The sequence below is a fragment of the Oratosquilla oratoria genome, chromosome 6 (assembly GCF_046742065.1).
Source record: "Oratosquilla oratoria isolate Oo_2021 chromosome 6, ASM4674206v1, whole genome shotgun sequence".
Classification (NCBI taxonomy): Eukaryota; Metazoa; Arthropoda; class Malacostraca; order Stomatopoda; family Squillidae; genus Oratosquilla; species Oratosquilla oratoria.
In genome coordinates this window covers 60,089,477-60,106,347 of record NC_134782.1, presented here as the reverse complement: position 1 = coordinate 60,106,347, position 16,871 = coordinate 60,089,477, and the positions used below count along the sequence as shown (strand labels likewise).

General features: G+C 40.8%; 2 protein-coding genes across 5 annotated transcripts in view; one reads left to right on the top strand and one right to left on the bottom strand.

Moving 5' to 3' along the window:
• The first annotated feature begins 1,264 nt into the window (after positions 1-1,264).
• LOC143026507 (lysosomal cobalamin transporter ABCD4-like) overlaps positions 1,265-16,871 on the top strand; it is a 78,358-nt gene continuing 62,751 nt past the window's right edge. Inside the window, exon 1 of the mRNA XM_076187032.1 lies at positions 1,265-1,353. The gene's annotated coding sequence lies outside the window, so the exon portion shown is untranslated. The remainder of the gene's footprint in view (positions 1,354-16,871) is intronic.
• Positions 5,546-16,871, bottom strand: part of mRRF2 (mitochondrial ribosome recycling factor 2) — a 32,764-nt gene continuing 21,438 nt past the window's right edge. For all 4 annotated transcript variants that reach the window (XM_076187026.1, XM_076187024.1, XM_076187025.1 and 1 more), the window contains exons 11-15: positions 13,607-13,753; positions 12,467-12,567; positions 10,350-10,535; positions 7,176-7,322; positions 5,546-5,772 (exon numbers count right to left, since the gene is read on the bottom strand). In XM_076187026.1, coding sequence (XP_076043141.1) covers positions 5,602-5,772; positions 7,176-7,322; positions 10,350-10,535; positions 12,467-12,567; positions 13,607-13,753 — 752 coding nt within the window. In that variant the 3' untranslated portion in view covers positions 5,546-5,601. The remainder of the gene's footprint in view (positions 5,773-7,175; positions 7,323-10,349; positions 10,536-12,466; positions 12,568-13,606; positions 13,754-16,871) is intronic.

Below are 16,871 nucleotides of genomic sequence, written 5' to 3'. Positions count from 1 at the left end.
TGATGTATATTTAATCAAAACTATTATGTACCTTATTCTGAGGGAGTAATACACGAAACTATTTACTATTTTCAAGTTTCTTTTCTCCTATGGTAATTTTGAATACATTTTTTTTCGCGGTGATGTGAAAGCTCTGCAAACATTAAATTTAATTTTGTATCAGACATCCTACTTAAAAAACTAGTTATTCTAGTTGACTCAGCATAAATAAATAGAATTTACACTAAGAATGGACAGACATATATATATTGGCGATTTAAAATTGTGCGAGTCGTTATGAGTAGGCTCCTTCGCTAGGTAGTGTTTAGATAAGGAGTCATTGCACTTGGCACCCGCGAAAATCGTACTCGACCTTCCACCTTTCCCAACCACTGTGAGGGTGGCAGTTTACAGTCAAAGAAACTCGAGATAACGATTATTATTATTATCACCATCATCGCCAGGAAATAATCAATTTTTTTTTCATCATATTATTTATCGCAGACATCAGAAATCGTTCGTCCACACTTAGAATATTGCGACACCATCTGGGACACACGAAAAATGACGCAGATAGATTAGAGGCTATGTAACATGTACAAGATGAATCTGACGTAATTATAGACACCTTGCATCAACTTAGTGAACAGACACAGAGAAACGTAATTAATTATAATGATTACACAACCAACTAGAGGCAGTTACCACCAACATATTCAAGTTCTCTCCCCCTCCCCTTCCCCGTAGCCTCCCCTTCTCACGTAGTTAAAAATACCAATGTTGCCACTTTTATAGCTGTGATCACCCATCATTATATTCCTACCTTTGTCCATGTTCCAAACTTTTATCCTTGATCCCTATCCTATCCTTACCTACTCCATCCCAAGATCAGCCCTTTTTTGTGGGTTCAAGTGGAGATGAAGAGGTGATCCACTTCACCATTATCTTCCTTTTCTTCTTTTTTTTTACCTTCCTCACCCAACTACATTTCTTCCATTTCATCATCTCCACATTTATCTTTCACTCCAACTTGTCCTAATCTTGTTTTTCAAGGTCAGCCATTTATAGCATGTCTTGACTCACGTCAGTCTCCCTTAGGTTTGGTTCCATCATCTTTTTATCATTGTCCGATAGGTTTCTAAAACAGGGACCATAAACATACAAGTGGCAAGGTCAGCATCTGTCTGATAGCTTATCGAAATTATGCATTTTATCGCCAACTGTCCATCTTTACTTGGACTGTGAATTTATTGTGAACGTACTTGGCGCACGCTACACTCATGTCGCTTGCTAAGCTGTCTAGCGTCATCACCTGAACTCATCGAAGGCAACTCAATCACCGGTTGTTGGCAAGACGACAGTCCAATCTCGCAGGTCAGTTTGATAATGAAGTTTAGTAATTTATCTCCACTCTGACAAAAATTATATTTACAAACGACTTAGTCTATATTTGTGAAGAATTGATTGTACGTTTGCACACAGGTACAACTACAATTATCAAAATAATAAAACAGAAATTCAAAGTAGATCTAAAACACCATTTTCCAACCTGGTAAAAATAACTGTTCAGAGAAGAAAATACCATGAAGGAAATCTACAATAATAACAGCCTCTCAGTGTTGCATATTCCTCTGTTTTAGTCATTAGTTAATAACCGGCGACTACTCCCCTCGTATTTTTAACCTGTAACACAGAAATTGTCCCACAATTATACAACAGTCCAAAGTTTCCTCCCAGAGATCTAGGAGTACTTGCAGTATACAGACAGTGAAACTCCATAATTGCCAGGAAACAATTTAAATTTTATATATCATATTATTTATGCTATCGAGCAATTTTTGTGTTTAGATTCCTTTTTCTTCCCTCACCGCTTGAAGATAGAAACCCAGACGTTCGTACTGTTTTAACATGAGCCTTTGGGCGTGGCCGGGTGGAACCCAGTGGTCCGCATTGACATCACCCCCATCATATAAGAAGGGTGGCGGATATATTTCCAGGTCAAAGACACCACGGGCGGGAATGTCGCATTAGCCACGTTGTCAAATGAAATGTAAACTTTACTGTCAGTGTCTTTCGCTCAAACCCCAAGCCAGGGATCGTCTTCTGGGGTTACAAGGGAGAGGCCGTTAATACTCCTTTATATACAAAAATGCAATACATGTGGTGTACTCGTCTAGGTCATTGTGCGGGCTGTTTACATTCTATAATCACAATTACCCAAGTGACCAAATATCTGGGGTTTTGTCCTGGCGCGGGTGTGGATGAAAAGTCCCTCTCCGTTCTCATCTGCTGTCCAGTGTTTGTTCCACCCAACCTTCCCCTTGCCCCTCTGAAAATGGGGTTAAAAGTGGCGGATCTTTTTATGCTGTCTTTGTCACTAGCCCTCGTTTCCAAAAACAGCCTACTCCCTTTCTTGTTTATGTACAAAACATCCGCGCCCTTTCAATCAAACTCATGCCGATACTCATCACAATGCCTGCATATCGCCGAAATCTGGTCTCTCTTGTTCACTGCTGTGCGGTGTTCGTGCAGTCTCGTGGCCAGCTCCCCCCCCCCTCCCCGTCTCTCCAACATAGTGCGCGTTGCAGTCCTTGCACTTCCTCTCGAAGACGGCTCCTGCTTGGTCCTTCCATAAGTAGATAACCTGCATATAATAACAGTGAGACATCGCCATGCACAGGCCATCACTAGATGTGTAATCAATGGGAGTTTCCCCGGGTCATGAATCAGGTCATATTTACTATACTATAGGGGAAAATGAAATATATGGTGGGGCTTGATGTAAAATAATCTAAAATTGCACTTCTGCCTGAAACTACCAATCACATTAATACTGCTTTAGTCAGCACTCCAGGAAACAGGACTCCTTTCCAAACTATAACTCTCCTGTAGCGTAAAAAAAGACTTTCAACAGACCTACCATACTCCCATAGCGAATATACTCTCACAAAGGATTATACCTCCGTACAAGCTTATAGATTTCTACAAAAATTATAGAATGGAATGAGCTTACAGCAGAGGCAGTTGAATGTATTTAATTTCGAAGATTTCATTCGACCTCGTTATGGACCGCCATATGTTTTGTTTAAGATTAAATAAATACTTATTGAGACCTCATCCATCAGCGGAGGCGATATTGTCATGAAGGGTAGAGACGCTGATGATCGGTCGGTGATAATTTTAATGTCTCAATGTAAATGCGATAATATACTTGATGGCGCACTTTTTTGGTTTGAAAAGATCAGATGTTAACATACATATGTATGTATGTATATATATATATATATATATATATATATATGTGTGTGTGTGTGTGTGTGTATTACAAATCGAAATAAGACCGTGTCGCTATCATTTCTTAAATCTCATTGACCTTTGGTCATCAAAGTTCATAGAAATAGCACATCATATTACATTTTTTTTTTCTCTCCAATCAAATACAATTTTAATTGGCTACAAATACGTCACGAGGTAGTGGCGGTTTCCATACCCGAGGAGATACGCCAACCACAGCGTTTGGAAGCTACGAGTTTGCGTCGTGCTCTGTTTCGTTGAGTGTGTGGTGTTCTGCATAATTTGTGCGAGAAAAACACAAGCGCCACATGGGGAAAAGTGGGAAATGCTGGTCGCACACTTTTTTTTTTTTTATTAATTATATACCAAAGGATTCTTCTCCCTTATAAAAGAGGTAACCAAATAAGACACTCACCCACTCCCATCCACCACCCTTGTTTCTTCTTGTCTTAGCACCTCGTGAATAAAGGTTCACCTATATATTCTGCCCACTGCCCGGGTCGTAAGCAATGCAGCAAGACACAGCACATCTACAGCAGGGCCACTTCACTTACTCGGCGACACCTCCCCCCCCCTTCTATCTCTATCCCCTCATGCGAAAAACAGAGAAGATCCCTTCGGGCTGTGTCAAAATGTAATTCATACACCAACATTCTCCACTCACCTCTATCTCATGCCTTTTCCCTTCCTTGCTCAGGTCATTGTCCTTTTTTAACTCGTCCATCTATCTCATCCTTGCCTGTTTGTTCCATCCACCTCTTTTGCTAAGGTTTCTTTACTTATTCTTTTCATGTATCCAAACCATCCCAATAATCTTTCATCACCTATATCTGCCAGCTCCCTTTCCACTCCAACTCTTCTAATTTCTCACTCTGTTCAACCTTGTGACCACTACTATACTTCTCAGACACTTCATTTCACATGTAAGCTTCCCCTTTCTGTCTCTCTTAAATTCTAAGTCTCAGTCCCATACGGTGCTGTAGACACAATCACCCCTCATATAATCTTCGCTTTACATCCATTCCTAGATGCCTATCTCTCATAACACTTATCAATCCTCCAAGACATTTACCTGCTTCTCTTAATCTACTATTTACCTCCAACCCAAGTCCTCCATTTCCTGCCACATGCGATCCCAAATACTTAACAATGTCCACTCCCACCAGCCTCTCTCCTTTAAGACTTACTTCCAACCTGCTGCCATCCTTCCCTTGTATATCTCATTACTTTTCTTTTATTCACATTTACCTTCAACTTTCTCCTATTGTATAGCTTCCCAGACTCTGTCATTAACTGCCTTAATTTCTCCTCTTGGAAAATACTTGACTCTTATTGTCACATGTTAATGCACTCCTCTGGTACCCTTCCCTCCCTTAGCCCTAGATTGGACAATCTCACCACACACTCCACTGTCACTACTCCAAAAGCTACTTCACACCTACCTTGTGGTGCCTCAGACCTGACCCTCTCCCTCGGGCAAATTTGGCTCAAATCAGTTGATGTCACCATTCTGCTCAAAACCAATAGCCATCAGGCCTCCTGCAGATTTCATTTGGAGGTCACCCGGGCTAAACATGTGGTTACCAGAGGCAGCAATGTGAAATTGAAAAAGCACCAGTCTAATGGGGTGATTACTGTTGAAGTGGCTAGCTTTCCTGACATTTCATCGACACTTCAGAAGAGCAAAGGTTCACAAGAGGATTACTTAACCCTTCTGATGCAAATGCCCATTGGAAGTATAAATCACCACATCCACCTGGAGGTGTAGGGCTGGTACCTGGTTTTCTCATGTCTTATTACAAGCCCTCTATCTGTCCTTGTGAAACTCCTCTTACTGTATCCCACATTTTACTTTAATGTCTTAAAAGAAAAAATATATATATTTCAGATAAACTAACATCAATACCCTTATCCTTTTCTCACACTTTCCATCAAGAGACAGACTGACCTTCTTTCCAGACTATAAACCCCACAATCCATGCATACCTAATGTAACAGCCCACCTCTCCAGCAGTTTAAGGATACCATACTTCCATATTTACTCCACACTACAACCTCACTCCATAGCTCCATTATGACCTTCAATATTTGTGCTATATTGTCCTCAAGAACAGAAGCACTGGTGAATTGTTAATGAGAAAATGAAATCATATTCACCTTGATTTTGTTTTCTACAGAGGAACATTCCTGACTGAGAAAGCAGAAGTTCTTTTACAATGAATATGTTTTGTTATCAAATTGAAAAAATGTGTATTACTAAAGGATATTAAGATTAAACAGTTTATATTTTTATTACAACATAAAACATAACAAATTTCTATTCATATATTAAAGAGGGGCAAATCCAGTGACTGCTTCAACTGCTCTATTTTGTTCATACCGAGTCATTAAACTGTAGGTTGAAAGCTCTATTGTAAATGTAGCATTACCAGATGCTAGTGTCCGTAGAGCAGTGGAATATCCAACAAGCTCAGATAATGGACAGTTGGCTATAATTACCTGTAAAAGAAACAGACATAAATTAAAGATTATAGGGACACATTAACTCTATGAAGTAACTTTTAATACATCCTTAAGTGTCTACACTTTTTTCAGCTACGTCATATTTTGAAAATGTGATAGATTAAAAAATAACCTTTAAATGACAGCAATCAGTTTGAATTATGGCTATTAGATTTGTATAAGGTGTTAGGTTTGTATAAGGAAGTTAGTGATGGATTTTGGGAAGGTATGCAAGAGAAGAAAGTTGAAGGTAAATGTGGGTAAAAGTGAGGTGATGAGATGTACAAGGGGAGAGGATGGTAGCAATTTGGGAGTGAGTCTTAAAGGAGAAAGGCTGGAGGAAATGGATAGCTTTAGGTATTTGGGGTTGTATGTGGCAGAAAAGGGAGGAGCGGAGGTGGAGGTAGACTGTAGATTGAGAGAAGCAAGTATTGTAAGTGCCTTGGGGAATTCAAAAGTGTAATAAGAAATAGACATTTGGGAATGGATGCTAAAAGGAGATTGTATGAAGGGGTGATTGCATTGATAGCACTGTATGGGGCAGAGACATGGAACATGTGAGAGGAAAAGTTTAAATGTGTGTGAGATGAAATGTCTGAGAAATATGGTAGGGGTTACTATGTTGGATAGAGTGAGAAATGAGGAGGTGAGGAGTCGAGCGGTGGTGAAAAAGGAGTTGGAAGATAGGATTATTAAAGAGTATTGGGATGGTTTGGACACATGGAAAGATTAGTTAAAAAAAAAAATGTGGAAGGCAGAGATGGATAAAGTGAGCATGAGGGAATGACTGAGGATGAGATGGATGGATAGGGTGAAAGGGGCATTGAGCAAGAGGGGATGACTGTTGAGGAAGGAAAGGAGAAGGCAGAAAATAGGGGTGACTGGAGAATGGCTGTGTATGGATGATACTGTGATGAATGGGAGTGGGTGAGGGATAGGGGGTAGGGAGTGGTTATGTGTGAATGATATTTTGATGCAGCCCAAAGGGATTTCTCCCCATCTTCAATGTTTCTGCATGAGGGAATGGAGAGGGGGGGGTTTGCTAAAGAATGGAGCAGCCTTGCTATGGATGTGCTGTGTCTTGCTGCATTGCGTCTGACCCAGGGCAATGGGTGGGATGCAGGGATGACCCATCATCCATAAGGAGCCAAGATGAGAGGGAGGGAGAGGTGGTAAATGGAAGAGGAATGGATGGGAATGAAATGGGTGTGAGTGGAATTATGCTTTTTGACTTTGGCTACCTCCCTGGTAAGGGGGAAGAGCCCTTGGTGTATGTATGTGTATTAAGGTATAAGGCAAACAAGGAAGGAAGAAGGCAGGGGATAGGGGTAAATGGAGAATGGCTGTGTATGGATGATGCTTTGCTATCACTTAAGGGTTAATGAATTGTGATTCATAACCTTTGCATCCTGTCGGTTACTAATTTGTACTATTTGTCCTCGTCGCCGTGACAAATCTCCCGTGATAGCTGGCAGGTATTTCTCTTCTGTTGCAATCTCTATCTCCATGATGGGTTCTTTTAGACGGCAGTTGCTCTCCTTTAGTAACTAGGGATTTAGAATAGAGCAGTTATTTCAGAGTGTTCTTAAAGAGAATAATAACGTTCATCTAGAATCACTTTTATGATAGTGGCCCTTTTCCAGTGACTGCAGATTGAGAACAATTATTATTTCAGAACATAAAAGTAATGTAATAATATTACATACATACATACATATACCAAGGCTTTTTCCCCCTTACAAGGGAGGTAGCCAAAATGGAAAAGGCATAAAATCATTCCCACCCATTCCATCCCTGAATACACTCCACACCCCTCCACCCTCCCTCTTATCTTAGCACCTCCTGGATGACGGGTCATCCCTGCACCTTGTCCACTGCCCTGGGTCAGAAGCAGTGTCGCCAGACACAGCACATCCACAGCAAGGCCGCTTCATTAAATCGGCGACCCCCCCCTCTCCGTCCCCCCAATGCATAAAAGGAGAAGACGGGGAGAATTCCCTTCGGGCTGCGTCAAATTTTGCTCACACATACTACCTCACCCCCCCATCCCCCTGCCCATTCCATCTCATGCATCACAATATCATCCATATACAACCATTCTCCATTCACCCGTCTTCTGTCCTCTCCCGCCCTTCCTCAACAGACATTCCCCACTTCCCCAAAGCCCCCTTCACCCCATCCATCCACCTCATCCTAGGACGTCCCCTCATGTTCACTCCCTCCACATCTGCCTTCCATACCTCTTTTACTAGTCTTTCTTCACTCATTCTTTCCATGTGTCCAAACCATCCTAATACTCTTTCATCAACCCTATCTCCCAACTCCCTTTCCACCCCCATTCTTCTCCTCACCTCCTCATTTCTCACTCTATCTAGCCTAGTAACCCCCATCATACTTCTCAGACACCTCATTTCAAACACATTCAAACTCCTTCTCTCTTCCTCTCTTATGTTCCATGTTTCTGCCCCATACAGTGCTGTTGGCACAATCACTCCTTCATACAGTCTTCTCTTAGCATCCATTCCCAAATGTCTATTCCTCATTACACTCTTCAATCCACCAAGGCATTTACTCGCTTCTCTCAATCTACATTCTACCTCCACCTTCACTCCACCTTTTCCTGCTACATTTGCACCCAAGTATCTAAAACTATCCACTTCCTCCAGTCTATCTCCCTTAATGCTCACTTCCAGTCTACTGCCACTTTCACTCCTTGTACATCTCATCACCTTACTTTTACCCACATTTATCTTTAGCTTTCTTCTATCACATACTTTCCCAAACTCTGTCACCAACTTCCTCAGTCCCTCCTCCGATTCTACCACAAGCGCAGTGTCGTCAGCAAACAACAGCTGGCTCACCTCCCACTTTTCTCCATTTTCTTTAACCATCTCCAATCCCTGACCCACTACCCTTGCATTTATCTCTCACATTACCCCATCCATGTATAATTTGAACAGCCAGGGTGACATAACGCATCCTTGACGAAGTCCCACCTTTACCTCGAACCATTCACTTTCTCCATTTCTAATCCTGACACAAGCTCTACTACTCTCATAAAAACTCTTGACAGCTCCTAGAAGCTTTCCTCCTATCCCATATATCTGCATAACCTCCCACAGTGCCTTTCTGTCTACCCTATCGTAAGCCTTTTCCAGATCCATAAAAGCCCAAAAAACACTTCCCCTTTCCTATAGCTTACCACAAAGATCTGATCTACACAACCTCTAACCGTCCTAAATCCACACTGTTCCTCACCAATTACTCCCTCTGTTCCTCTCCTAATCCTCTCAATCACGATCCTCCCATAAGCCTTCCCAACTACACTTAACAAGCTAATCCCTCTGAAACTACTACATTCACACTTGTCCCCTTTTCCCTTGTAAAGTGGAACTATACAGGCACTCCTCCAGTCCTCCGGTACTCTACCCACTCTCCAGCAAACATTAAATAACCTCACCAGCCAGTCCACCATCACTGTACCTCCTTTTTTTAGACATTCTGCATGGCATCCATCCAGACCAGGTGCCTTACCTGCTTTCATCATCTTAACAACTGCCTTCACTTCATCCTTCCTTATTTCTCCTCCATTTTCCTCACTCATCACGGTCATTTTCTTAGTATTTCCCACTGCAACTATCTTTCCCTCCCTATCCTCCTTCACATTTAGCAAACTCCCTAAAATATTCTGCCCATCTTCCCCTTACTGCCTTCTCTTCCATTATCATCTCTCCATCTGCCCCTTTTACCTTTTCTTCTCTACTTGATTCGCCTCCTTTTCCTCTCTTAATTTCTTTCCAAAACATCTTTTTATTACTTTCAAAATTTTCTGTCATACTCTTACCCCACTTCACATCTGCTCTCCTCTTTGCCTCCTTTAACTTTTACTTTACTTCTCTTTTCTTTTCTTTGTACCTCTCATATGACTCCCTCGTCCTATTTTGTAACCAATTAATTTACAATAATTTTTCTGATTTCTCTTTTTCCTTTAACAAATATGCTATTTCTCACATTGTGGAGTGGCTAGGCAAGAGAAATCCTCACTAAGATCTCTCCCTGTCAACTTCACCTGTATTTCTTGCACTTTTTCACACATGGAGAACTGACAACTGGTGACTACTCTCCTTTCCCTACAGCATTCAGCCAATGACATAGAAACAATCCAACTCTAATACAACACAGACAGTAGTCCAAAGTTTCTTCCCAGAGAGATGTGTCATTGTGGTGCTGTGAGTTTTCCACTTTGTGAAACTTGTGGCAACAATTGATAAACACACACACATAATCTTGGCCTACTGTTGAAAATAAATGTATCTAATCACTGCATGTCAGAGTGGAAGTGAGGGTGTTGATGGGCTAAATGGGCTGCCTGGTGATGATGCTATCTGGTATCTGTTCCATAAGAACTTCCTATGCAGGTATTCTTCACTGGTTCTTAACAGTGACAATGGTAATGAAATCATGTCTTTGTACTTAAACATAGGAAAATATCCATGCATACTATTACAAACTAATGTAGCCTACTAGCAATATGTAGAATCCTATGATAAATTTCAAATCAATTATGTACTTACACGATGAACACACTGTGCTGCTGCATTAGCAACAACAGTCTCAGAGGTTGTGCGCCCAATGTGTAACCAGTGTAGCTTCAGTCTCACATCCACAACAGGAAAACCAAGAATTGGACCATTGGATAATGCATTCTTTACACCCCTGTTAAGAGCTGCAAGATGATGTCTTTTAATAGATCTCAAGTTCTGAAAAAAAATAAAAGAACCACAAAACAAGGATGAAAATTTGTTTTCTCCAAATACAGTAGATGTATTTACTTAGTTGTATTTACCTTTCATCCCAACACACTCCATTCCTATTCACCATCCCTCCCTCTCTCTTTTCTTGGCTCCTCCTGGATGATGAGTCATCCCTGCATCTTGCCCATTCCCCTTAGTCAGAAGCAATAGGTAAATAAATAGATGAATAACAGTTAATGATGTGAGTCATCCAGTTTAAAAATCACCCAAAAAAATGAAGACATATACATGTATAGCTCACCTAGCTTAAAGATAAAATATCTTTACTATAGATTTAGATACTTAGGTGCGAATGTGGTGGGAAAGGGAGAGGTGGAAGTGGAGGTAGAATGTAGATTGAAAGAAGCAAGTAAATGCCTTGGAGGATTAAAAAGTGTAATGAGAAATAGACATTTGGGAATGGATGCTAAGAAGAGATTATATGAAGAAGTGATTGTGCTGACAGCACTGTATTGGGGCAGAAACACGGAACATAAGAGAGGAGGAGTTTGAAAGTGTTTGAGATAAGGTGTCTTAGAAGTATGATAAGGGTTACTAGGCTGGATAGAGTGAGAAACGATGAGGTGAGGAGAACAGGGGTGGAAAGGGAGTTGGGAATTAGGGTTGATGAAAGAGTATTGGAATGGTTTGGACACATGGAAAGAATGAGTGAAAAAAGATTAGTAAAAGAGGTGTGGAAGGCAGAGGTGGAAGGAGTGAACATGAGGGGACGACCAAGAATGAGATGGATGGATGGGGTAAAAGGGGCATTGGGAAAGAAGGGAATGTCTGATGAGGAAGGACGGGAGAGGACAAAAGATAGGGGTGAATGGAAAATGGTTGTGTATGGATGAGGGGGAGTGGATGGGGGATGGGGGTGAGGGAGTATGTATGAAAAATAAATTGACACAGCCCGAAGGGATATCTCCCTGTCTTCTCCATTTCTGCATAAGGGGATGGAGAGGGGGGGTTAGTGATTTAATGAAGTGGCCTTGCTGTGGATGTGCTGTGTCTTGCAACACTGCTTCTGACCCAGGGCAGTGGGCGAGATGCAAGGATGACCTGTCATCCAGGAGGAGCTAAGAAAAGAGGGAGGGAGAGGGGTGGATGGGGGTGGAATATGTGGAGATGGAATGGGTGGGAATGGTTTTTATGCCTTTGTTTTTTGGCTACCTCCCTTGTAAGAGGGAAAAAGCGTATATGTATGTGATGTACCTTTACTATCACAAAATTTTATTAAAGGTTCCTAAAAATGTACTCTTTCCTACTCTGACATTCAGATGTGTTGTAGAAGTTTGCATTGCAGATCACATTCCAGAATTTTATCTGGCTTATATCCTATTATATTCTTGTTCCTTCAGGAAATATTGCTTATGTGGTACATTCTTCTTGTTCAAATTTTGTCTCTAATATGAGTGACATATTCTGGCCACTAATATAAAGCATGATAAAAGAAAAAATATCAGTAGTAATAAGTGTAGCGGAAGCTCGCTGGCTGAGCGGGTTAGGGTGTCGTTACTTGCGGCAAAGGTCGAGGGGATGGCGGTTCGAATCCTGCCACCAGAGAAGTTGAACCAAGGGCATAGTTCATTAAATTCCACGCTACAAAGCCCTCTCTGAGGGGGGAGTTTGTGACGTTAAACCATATCATTATCATCAATAACTGTTGCCTAAAGTTGCAATGACTAGAGGTGAGGGTCCTAATGAGACATGAAAATGAATGGTAGAGAGACGATTCTCTGATGTCTCTTTCACATGACAACCACAAGCAGGTATCCATCACTGGTCCCTGTTCAATTAAAGATGCTGTAAACATCAATTGAACATCAATGTAAAACCTACACATAGTGCACATAGAAGGTACATATGAGGGATAAAAGAAATATATTAGGAATTACCTCTTGATTGCTTTTCGAATATGCAATATCAATGGAAGAGAACTTATAGTCTGTTTCAGGTTCTATTGAAAGAGTAAGGGTCACTTCTTGCTTCACATCACCTGTAAAAAAATAAAATAAAATGAAATAAATAAATCTGCATAAGCATGAGACAAAATAGGGAATATCTGCTGATCAGGGAAAGAAGAAGGCAGTAGATAGGTGTGAGTGGAGAATGGTTGCGAATGGAAGATACAATGATGTGGCCTCGCCATCTTCTGTGTATACTTGTAAGGGGACGAGGAGGAATGATCACTACTTATAATACAGTGGGGGTAAACCAGCTTCAGCTGTTGGGTCCTGCTGTGGAGGTGCTGCATCTTGCTGCATTGCCTCTGACCCAAGCAGTGGGTTGGGGACAGTAATGGCCTTTCATCCACAAAGAACTGAAAGATTTTTAACATGGGAAACAAATGAGTGGGATGGATTGAGTGTGTGTGTGAGGTGGATGCATACTTTGGCTGGTTACCTCCCTTATTAGGGCGAAGAACCTTTTTGGTATACTGATAGATAGATGAAGCAAAAAGAAAGAATTATATCAACTAATGAAAAAATTATGGAAAACCTAAAATGGAGAATATTTATATGAATTAGTCTTTAATGTGAGAATATATGCAATTCTTAATCTTGTACCAGTATCTTGAAAAGCTGTGAAATACAGCTTTCAAAGTATTCCATTGTGAGACATTTCTGTTTTGAAGTAATGCAGCAAGACATAGCACATCCACAGCAAGGATGCTTCACAAGATCAGAGACCTTCCCTCTCTGTTGCCTCATGCAGAAAATAGATAAGACAGAGAGGAATCCCTTCAGGCTGTGTCAAAATATCATTCACATGCAACCACTCCCCCCCATCCCTCATCCCTCCTTTCATTGCTTGACAGACACCTGTGCCTTCCACACCTCCTTTGCTAATCTTTTCTCATTCATTCCATTTGTCCAAACCATCTCAATACTCTTTCATCACTCCTATCTGTCAACTCCTTTTCCACCCCTGCTTTCCTCCTCATTTCCTCATCTCTCACTTTATTCAAACATAAGAAACCTCATACAATATAGTAAATAAAAAAGAAATAAAAATTATAATTATTTTGAACATACCAATGGTTTTGTTGATAACATGTTCAAGTTTGCAGTTGGAATCAGCTGTTTCTCTATAGGCAACTTGCAGAGTACCAAGGTCTGCTTCTACTTTGTATTCTTTAAAGATCCGATCACGCACTATTTCCAAATGCAGTTCTCCCATGCCTGTGGAACACAGTAAATTATATCTTATCATTAGCATGTATGATAAATTACCCTCAACATAACCAACAAAGAATGTCTCATGACATAACAATGTTCCCTCTTAACAAGCACAAACAGCTTGGGAAACTGTATATGATTCCTACTCAGACCACTTCCCATTAAAAGTCCCCATTGAATTAGAAGGAAAAATACAAATCTATGTACAAAAGAACATCCTTAAACTAAGAAAGAAACAAAATGGCAAGAATACACAGAGGATATAGAGAAAATTTTAGAGACCTTTAGCACAGACCAGTTCTCAACCATAAAGTAGTAGATGAAGAAGCAGTGACCATTCTGAAAGCAAGCAAAAGGCACAATCCAAGAGGCTGCAGAAAAAATATAACCCTAATTACACACATGAGATAGCCACCCTAAAAAGAAAAGAAAATAAAGATGAAAAAATATATATATTAATAAAATAAATAACATAAGTAAAAAGATAAATAAAATATGAACTAAACTAAATTAAAAGGCAATTAAGATCTTGGTGAATAAGAAAACACCCAACCTTGAAATTAAACATCCAAACCCTCCTATTGAAATAAAATTCTATAATATTATACCTTGCTTATGATACTCATAAAAGCTTTAGCTTGCACATCAGATATGATAGGAAAAATCATCAAGAAAATGAACACACTAAAATCGATCACAAGCATGGGCTTCGGACAACATACATACATATACCAAAGGCTTTTTCCCCTTTACAAGGGAGGTAGCCAAAAAGAAAAAGTCATAAAAACAATTCCCACCCATTCCATCCCTAATACACTCCACTCCCCTCCACTTCCTGGATGATGGGTCATCACCTGCATCTTGTCCACTGCCCTGGGTCAGAGGCAGTGTTGCAAGACACAGCACATCCACAGCAAGGCCGCTTCATTAAATCGGCGACCCCCCCTCTCTGTACCACATCCACACACATTAAAAGACCCAAACCTTAGGGTTTTAATTGGAAAACTCCTCCCAGGCCTCTTATGCCTTGACTTCTTGTAGGAGTTTTCCACATAAGGTTACAGAGAGCAGGATGCCTAGTCCCATCATTCCATTCCGCTTTATCCACCTTTTATGACCCGAATGGGAAAGCTTGGTGGCAGCATTCTTTCTTTCCCAGACCACAGGGGACAGAGGCAAAAATGGAAATATATACTCAGAGAAATGGTAGAAGACAGTATTAAGAGGGGGAGGTACAGCATAATGGAGGGGTAGTCACAGTACAATAAAGTAGCATCATTTCTCTATGAATAGAGATTTCCTCTAACATGACAAAGTAATGTGTGGCTCTGATCCATATAGGTACACTGATATAGTACTCACTCATACATGTTGATACAGCTGTAGAATAATGCAGTATATCATTAATGGTACTACTCTGATATAGTACTCACTCATACTGTTTTGTTACAGTTTAACATTAAGTTGTTGTTCCTTTGCTTAATGCAATGTTCCTTTTTATGATGGTGCTCAAATTTTTGGTCTCAATATTCCTATGTGTACAAACATTTTAGTAATATTAGCAAAACTATAACAATGTTTATGTGTCATATGTTGTTGTTGTTGTTGTTGTCGTTCCCTAGACTGTCTGTCCGAGCAGTCCCGTCTCCCCAAGGAAGGCCACAGCCGAAACTGGGTTTTCCCACAAATCCTTTATAGAGTGTATGTTGTGTTGTTTGCGTGCATGATTGTGTATAATGCAGTCTTCCATTATGTGTTGTATGGTATGGGGTGAAGTGTTACATCCTGGGCAGCTGTTCACAACACGGTCGTCCAGCCTCTTCTGGTAGCTTAGAAGTGCTGGGTGGTATGTGTTCTGACTGGTATTACACATGATTGTCTCTGGTCCCCGTAACCCCCTATGTATGTTGTCAGTGTGACTTAGTGTAGAATAATAATCTGATGAGGACCACAATGGAAATAAGCGTACATGCTTTTTGTGTTATCCTCGGCAATTTGCATTTATTATTCCGAACTATGTATTCTTGTCATTATTTGCACTTCATGTATATTGATTCATTGCCAAATAAAGTCTATCTATCTATCTATCTATCTACCATATATAGTCCCTAAAGTATTGGCTGCATGTTACTAAGCAAATTATACCACTGAATAAAATGCAGCCAATACCCTAGATGGGGATAATTTGGTTTAATGTCACAAAACTCCCTCCTATCAGGAGGCTAGGACGCTGACCTTTACAGATGACTTTGTAGCACTGAATCTAATGAACCATGCCCTTGGTTCAACTCACCAGTGGCAGGGTTCAAACCACCATCATATCAACCTCCATTGCAAGTAGCAATGCCATTACCTGCTAGGCCAGCGAGCACCTCCAAATGAATGGAGAGGAAACAATGAGTGGAATGGGCGAGAGTAGGTACATGCATTTCAACTTGGCTACCTCCCTTATATGAGGGAAAAGCCCTTGGTGCGTGTGTGTGCCTAGTCCCATCACTTCATCCCATTTTATCCACCTTTTATGACCTAATAACAAGCACCCCATTTAACAAACAAATCACACACACAAATGCACACCTAGACTTAACGCACTTAAGTCAATCACTGGAACAACATTTGGACAAAACAAAGAAACTAATATAACAATATACAAACAATGCATACGCTCAGTGATGAATTATGCGAGTCCTGCATGGGCTCCTAATCTCAGTGAGACACACCACAACACCCTTCAAATCATACAAAACAAAGCCCTAAAAACAATTACAGGCTGCACAAATACATCACCTACAGACCATTTACACCATGAAACAAAAGTCCTCAAAGTCAAGGACCACCTCGACATGAGAGGCACACAAACACTTGCTGCAGCCACCACAAACACATCACACCCGCTACACTACATAGCAGAACACCCACACACACACCAAGAAACATTAAAACTACACCCAAAGACCTTTATTACACACAGATACTCTCTTCTCTTCCTCCACAACCACCAAATACCAGCCTCCGGAAACATATTCATAATCATATCACTCACCGCTCCATTAACACACTGAAAGACAACACACTGCTGCATGCCAGACCCCCTGATATCCACCCTTCTGAATCCTCTCTC